The 7,874-nt window shown below is 30.4% G+C and overlaps 1 protein-coding gene across 2 annotated transcripts; it reads right to left on the bottom strand.

Annotated features, from left to right (window-relative positions):
* LOC109334835 (serine/arginine-rich splicing factor SC35-like) lies at window positions 958–4,149 on the bottom strand. Of its 2 annotated transcripts, XM_019570824.1 has the most exons (8): window positions 4,006–4,148; window positions 3,825–3,903; window positions 3,335–3,414; window positions 3,175–3,241; window positions 2,484–2,561; window positions 1,643–1,852; window positions 1,337–1,556; window positions 958–1,225 (listed from the first exon to the last, which is right to left on the bottom strand). In XM_019570824.1, exons 1-8 carry the CDS (start codon window positions 4,079–4,081, stop codon window positions 1,220–1,222), a joined length of 816 nt encoding a protein of 271 aa, XP_019426369.1. In that variant the 5' UTR covers window positions 4,082–4,148; the 3' UTR covers window positions 958–1,219. The 2 variants fall into 2 exon arrangements, with proteins under 2 accessions (XP_019426369.1, XP_019426359.1); XM_019570814.1 differs by lacking the exon at window positions 958–1,225 and having other exon boundaries at window positions 1,232–1,556; window positions 4,006–4,149.

Here is a 7,874-nt window from a genome sequence, read left to right on the forward strand (position 1 = left end):
AATCAATCGCCACTTAATTGGAAAAATGATTTTCCGGTGACTTCGGAATCAATAGAAACCAGCAGCACAGCTAGACAGCCATCACCAATAACCACTAATAAACATTGATAACCCGACCCCAGCAAAAAGGGCAGCAACACTCAGCTACAGTAACTGGTCAGTTCTTCAAACTATTCACGAACACACGTATTTCAAATAAAAGATGCATTGGCTATCACTTCACAGCTACAGTCATGCTGCTGCACGATACATATCTCACTACATTAAGTAGCATATGTTATAATCTTTGAAGGTCAATCTTAAATAATATGGACTAAAATGCACAAAAAAGTAACAATGAATGTGTTACCATTGTCCCTTTCATTATGATTTGAAATAACAATAGCAAATTAGTGTTCATATTTAGTGCCATGGTTAAGGTTTATCTGCAGCTGAATCAACACATGACAGGTGCAACTCCTATCAGGCATCAGCTACATGTCAAAATATGCTCTACTTGTGTCCATCACAGCACATATAATCCCTTTCAGGGTTCGTCGATACAGAACAGACATGGTTCCCAGATCAAAGATCAGAATTCTCAATCATCAATTCATCACGAGGGATTTCACAAGAAATAAGAAAACCAAAAATCTTACCATCATTCAGATCAATCAGGGAAAACCAAATCAACTAATCGTCTGTCAAATCAACACACTGGTATAACAATCATACTTCTAAAACCAGCATACTCTTGCAAACAGCATCAAATTCACGACCAATCATCAATGACATAAAAACGGCATCAACAGCAACCATGTCAACAAACGCCTATCAGGCCCTCATCACTTTTCCCGATCATAACTATAAAACCCAATAAGTTGTTTATAAATTAACTGAGCTGGATCACAAACTTTCCTTCTTAAAAAGTGATATAAGAAAATGGACAAATAAAAGAAAAATGCAACCACTAGACTGTAAATAAAATAGCAAAATCGTTCAAATATTAACATATCAACCACAAGGTCCAATAGTTACCAAATGTAGAAAACACAATAGGTCCAAATGCAGAAACATTCAAACACCAAGGAAGTCTGACCCTACCAAATAGCACATAGATCATAAAATCCTTCAATGACTCTGAGAAGTACCATTGACAATGGACAAAAGATGCGATATTAGCAAAACAGCTACAAGTTCAGTAGTCAAGGAGTCTACAGAATTTTTCATTAAGAACAGCTCATTCCTACAAAATAAAAATAAAATCGAAAAGTCAGAATAAGTAGAAGACAATATTTGTCGGCGACAAATTTGGCAATTCTATCTCGCTGCAAAGTTCAAGGTGAGCAACACTTACATCACCATTGGAGTTTCGAGGGGATGGGCTTCGCGAAGAATCAGGGCGACCATGTGGTGAGACACTGTGAGGTGAAGCAGACCGTCGTCCATCACGGCTATGATTGTCAGGACTTTCAACCCGTGGACTTTTCCTTGGGGAAGCAATCCTTTGAGGGGAAATACTCTTCTTTGGGGAAGGACTCCTTCGAGGACTAGGACTGTGTCGGGCAGGGGAGCGGCTGTAGGGAATCACCAATTAAAAAGTTAAAAATAAGCTTAAAGGAAAAACTCACAGCGAAACAGCTATGCATTAGTGAATGACAACCTATCCACAGACCGGCTTGGGCTCCTGCTATGACGCTCATCATCATAGCGTCCCTTTCTACGACTCTTGTAATCTGGACTGGCACTGCGGCTCCTGCTTCGGCGACGATAATCTCTGTCTCTCCCACGGTATCTGTCACGTTCATATCTATCATAACTTCTGCTGCGGCTTCTCCTCCTATAGTCCCTGTCTCGGTAGTCATCACGATGCCTGCAAATAGTTGGGCATCAATCAACAGAAATCTCTAGAAATGTAATTTGAAAAGGAAGGGCCAAACAACATTGGCAATTACAAACCATTTTATTTATCAAAATCATTTTTTAATACGAACAAATAAGACCCTCCTGATTCCTGAACACATCATAGTGACAAATGGTGGCTGAGAAAAATAAATCTTACAGGGCTGGTCAAAGTTTACAAATGACACAGACTACTTTAATTAAAAAGATAATTGTACAAGAATCAGGTGAAATATATTATAAGCATGATGCACATTGCAGCCACCCCAGTTTAAGCAATTATCTTTTTTATTCATGATGTTTTTCATTAGGTGTAGAATCAATGATGGAATACAGTTTGATTGAACATGAAAATGAATACATTCACTGTATCCAATGAAGAACCCAAAGATGACTTCAGCTCACAAATTTCCCCATATATCAAAACAAATGAAAACAAAACCTAATAAAACACATACAATTGATAGTTGGAGCATCATATCAAACTTATCAAAAGTAGTCAAAAGAGACAGGCCAACTTGTAGTACCGATCAGAAACATAATTCTAAAATGAAATTTCACAAAGTTCTCAAGGAGCAGTAAATAAAAAATGTGGCACACACCTTTTCCTGGGACTGCGGCTCCTTGACCTGTGCCTTGAATTTGGTTTTGGGGATGTTTCAATAATCCTTCCTTTGTGACTTGTAAATTGAATAAACTAAACTTAGCACATGATTAACACATATAAACTAAAGCTTACACCATGACAAAACTAGGTCAGTCATGCAACATAATAAATAACCATCACTATCTGTATAAAACTGAAGAACATGAAAGTCCACATAATAATGGGTCGGTTTGTTTAAGCTTAACAAAGGTAACTCTACAAACTAATTTTGGCAAAAGGGATCTTTTGAGAAGCTAGAAATATAGCTTCTCATAAGTATTTTTTTTTTGGAGCTTCAGCCTTTTATGTAAAAAGTAAAAAACCCAACCAAACAAATTTCCAAGTGACAACAAAACTGATTTTGGCAAAAGGGATATTTTGAGAAGCTGAAAAATTAGATTCTCAAAATTTTGCTTTTTTTGCAGCTTCACTGTTTTATGTAAAAACCCAACCAAACAAATTTCCAAGGGAAAAGTGATTTTTCTATCAAGATAATCATTTTGAGGGAAAAATCTTACACAAACATGCCCATGGTAAAAACAGGTGTGTATATATATACAGAAAAACAAAGTAAACATTAAAGTTTGACATAACAAACAATTTACAATATCTGCAAATTGCAATGAACCAAAAGACATATAACTTACATCCTCTCAGCATGTGGACCATACTTCGCAAACTGAACAGTTATTTCACGACCATCAACCATTCTTCCTGAACAATTAAATTACAAAAGATAACAAAAACACAGTTTCATCATATTCTTCATTAAAATTAAAAAAAAAGTATGATGATAAATAAGCATACCGTCGAGCCTATCCACAGCCTTTGAAGCTTCATCACCGTACTTATAGCGCACAAATGCAAAACCCCTTGATTCACCAGTCCTTCACCAAATAATTAGTTAAATTAAAATTAACCCATTTAAAAAATTTGAAACTTTAGGTTCATTTGTAAGTTGAAACTTTAGGTTCACCAGTCCTCATCTCATGAACCATTTCTCTCCAAAACACAAGTCGGCAAACAGACTGAGTTTTGGAGGGAATGAAAGACTCATTAGTGTATTTCATAGCTCTCGAGTTTTTCCCTCTCTCCATTAGCCTCCAAAAATCAACTTGCAAATGGACTTTAACAGTATGTTTGTGAGTAGATTTTTGAGGTAAATGAAGAGTAAGAGAAGGCATGAGAGTCATCTAACAAATGTATTTCATGACTCTCGAGTCTTCCATTCCCTATGTTATTTTCTAAAAACCAACTCACACAAACAGACCCTAAATGAAAGAATGTGAGTATGTACCTTCGATCCCTTGGGATGAAGATGTCGACAACCTTGCCGTACTTATCAAATAGAGGGAATAGGTCGTCAGCGGTGGTACCTTAAAACACCCAAAAAGGGTAACACATAAATAGGGTTAGGTTAAGTGAAGAGAATAGAAAAGAAATAACGATGAATGAAGAATAGAGAAAGAGGAAGTTACGGAAAGTGATGTTGAGGACGAGGAGAGAGTAAGTGTCGGAGATATCTGGGGGACCAGACCTTCCGAAGTGAGACATTTTTTTTGCAGCCGGAGGAAATACAACAACAAGAAGAATAGGAGAAAAATTGCGGTTTGCTTTTGATATAAAATTGTATTTATATATCTATGGACTGCCGAACCTTCTTGAACACCTTCTCATACTCTCATTCATATTTATATGTTTAGAGTACATTCATTATTTGTTTAGAGACATACTCTTTCACTCAAATTATATATATTACTCATTCATTTTCTACATTATACAAATTATCTTTATTTATTTATACTGTATATTCAATTTTTATATATTTCATTTTTTAGATTAGAATGTATTTATTGTTTTTGGTGTACTTTATATTATATTTTTTGTGCATTTATGATAATGTTTAATTTAAAGTGAGATATGTGGTTAATTAATGTGTTGGTGATAGTTACTTAGGAATATATGGTTTTTTTGCAAAAATTAAATAATGTTAAGGGCAAAATAGGAAGTGAAAATTACATCATGAAGAAAGTTATTTCAAGTTTTAGCTTTATATATAGTACTATATATATTATATTAACTATTTTTTCTGCATCAGAAATAAGTGTGATTTTTTAAATAAAAAATGTACATTGAGTGTAATTAAGTTAAACAAAATAAAATATATTGTTGAGATAAGTCTAAATAATATAAGAGTTAATGTTTCTTCAATATTTTTGGTTTGTTACAAAAAAACATAAATAATGATAATAAAAATAATGAAGAGATATTGACTTGTATCATATTTAGACTTATATTCACAATATATCATATTTTGTTTAACGTAATTACATTTATCACTCATATTTTAATTTTTTAAAAGATCGCACTTATATCTTTTGCATGGGTAATTAATATAATATATGCATATAAGTTAGGAGTTTGTGTAGGTGAAGAAAATATATCATGTATGAGTATTTTATGTAATTTCATTAAAACTCATAATTGTAAATGTAATTTACTCTTATATTTACATTTAATCGGAAACATAATTGGTTGTTGAATGTGATATTTATAAGTAAAGATTTATACATATTCAATACATCATTTATATCATTTATCCATCTACCATATTTATATTCAAGACTCTAAGAATTAATGATGATTAAAAAAACTTTTATATATATTATTAATGTATACATTTCTTTTTATTTTTACTTTAATATCTGTACACTAACTTTATAAAAATTTATACACATTTAATATATTAGTTATTATTCACTTTTATTATCACTTATATTTAAAAGTCAATATTAATTAAATATGAATAACGAATAATACAATAACAATATAAAAATCATTTCCTACATTTTGTTCTCACTGTTCTTTCAGTTTTAAAAAGATATCAATTAAACACCTTAACAAACAAATTTAATATCACAAAACATATTTTTCATTAATGATTATAATTTATTTATTTTTAGTCCTACTAGAATAAATTAATATTTTTATTAATAAAATTTACATGGCCTAAAATTTTAAATCGTTATGAGTGATAATGACAAATTTTATTTTAGAAGGAGATATGATAAATAAACATAATAAAAAAGTGGTGGGGAAATAGTTGAAATTATGTCAATACAATTATTTTTTGTTTCATTTAGGTGTACTAAAGAGTAAATTAAAGCCAAATCAGTACAAAAATGAGTCAAAATCAATTATCTTTAGCCCATTTAGTATGAATATTAATTATTTTATCAACATTTTGAAATTCAACAAATGAATGATATAAATAATTTCGTCTTTTATATTAAGAGTCATTTATAACCATTCAACTATATTCATTTTTCAATATTTCTAAAACATTTATTTTTCTTCTAATAGGTTATTTTACCTAACTTTATAAAAAAATAATAAGAAACCTTTTCCAAGTATTTTATTCTTATTTTTATTAAATTTTATTATATCGTTTAAGAAAAATATTATTAATGCATTTTTTAATATTTTTTATTGAAATATACATGAAACTCTTATTTAAGTAGTATATTTTAAATAGAGGAAGGATACAATTACTCGAAGATCATAGTCATCAATTTTATGGATATTCAATGGTTTCAATTAGTAAATAGATCTAAATCATTAGATGTCCATAAAATTGATGGCTAGGATGATGAGTAAGTCTTGGAGTAAGTGAATTCCTACTCTTTTAAATATAAATAAATGCTTCAATAAAAATATAGTAAAAGTAAAATATTGTGCTTCTACTATTTTACAACAACCAAACACAAACCTTAAGCGGTTTATAGGGCTTGCATATCATTTTAGGTATTTTCTATTGAATCAGACTTTTTAGTCCAGGCGGATCGAGCTATATTAAAACAGGGTTCGGGCCGTGCTTAACCGGACGGGTTGAGACTACCCACTTTTCCTTATTTTTTAAATCTTTTTTTGGACCTTTGGCTTGGTAATAAGCCTTAGGTAAAAATTATCTTACAAAATAACTTATAATAAAAATATATAATAAATATTGTGTTATGAACTTTGAATAAAAAATAGAGTAATATCTATAACATAAATATTTATAAATTACAATAATGTTATAAAGTTAAGTATTGTATTATTTTTCATATTTTGCATAATATCTTTTAAGCACAATAAGAAAATAGTGTATCAAATCAAATGAGAACACATTAAATCATATAGATTCCACTTTTCATTTCTTAATTGTGTATTTAATTAGATTTAACTTCTACAACAAAAACATAATAAATAAACTAACTTTTACAACAAAACTAAAAGACAACATAATTGTTTACCATAAAGAACTTCACATAACCAAATTTAACATAATAGTTCAGAATAAAAATGTTGATAAATAGTATACAAAAGATTTTCATATAGGAAGTAAAGTATAACAATAATATATTACGATGGTGATTATACTTTGACATATAAAAATTATTCTAAAGTTGAGTCTATATTACCATTACTGTAAATCAAAGTGATAATATTTTGATAGTATCCAAATGTTTATATGTTAAAGTAAAGTTACAAATTATATTGTGTTAGGGAGTGAAAGTACAATAGAAATGAGAGATTTATTATGAGTTATGTTAAAAACCATATATGTGGATTTGACATCACGTCTCTCAAACACAAAGCATTCGATTTATAAGTTTGGTTGCATTGGGCATAACAAATGTGTTTATATATATATATTAAAATTTAAATAAGTTTTTTGTATTATGCAGGTCGGTCCGCCACAACCAGCAACCCGCTTAAGGTCAGTTTGGTCTACAATTTAATAAATTGTATTCGAGCTTTTTAGTCTGATTCGGTTTGGCCAAACCCGATATGTGCTAGCCCAAACCCATCTGAGTAGCCCGTTTTGACACATTTAGGCAATAATATAAAGATGTGTCTTTTATTCTAGCATCATAAGCTCAAAAAGTATTGATATGAAATGATTCAATGTTCTTTTCACTAAAAAAATAATCGTCAATAATAATGATGATCATGACCACAAAGATATTTATGCTGAAGATGATCATTTCTTTGGAACACCGCAATTGTATGAGAGTGGTCTAACTAGAGAAGATGGTTTATATAGAAGAGTTGATTATAATGATTGAGATTGTGTGAACCCATATTTTCTTCCAAACAATGATAATACAAGTCTCGACCGAAAGAAAAAAGATTAAATAGCTTAAACATGTGTTGTTGGGTGTCTTTGTATAACTCATATCTTAATTTTGTTTGTTTTTAATTATAGTATCTCTACCAAAACATTGTCATTGTTCGATTATAAATAGATTTAGTAATGTTGCATTGATATATAATTATTATAATGGTTTTGGATATATATATA

Source organism: Lupinus angustifolius, chromosome LG02 (genome assembly GCF_001865875.1).
Source record: "Lupinus angustifolius cultivar Tanjil chromosome LG02, LupAngTanjil_v1.0, whole genome shotgun sequence".
Lineage (NCBI taxonomy): Eukaryota > Viridiplantae > Streptophyta > Magnoliopsida > Fabales > Fabaceae > Lupinus > Lupinus angustifolius.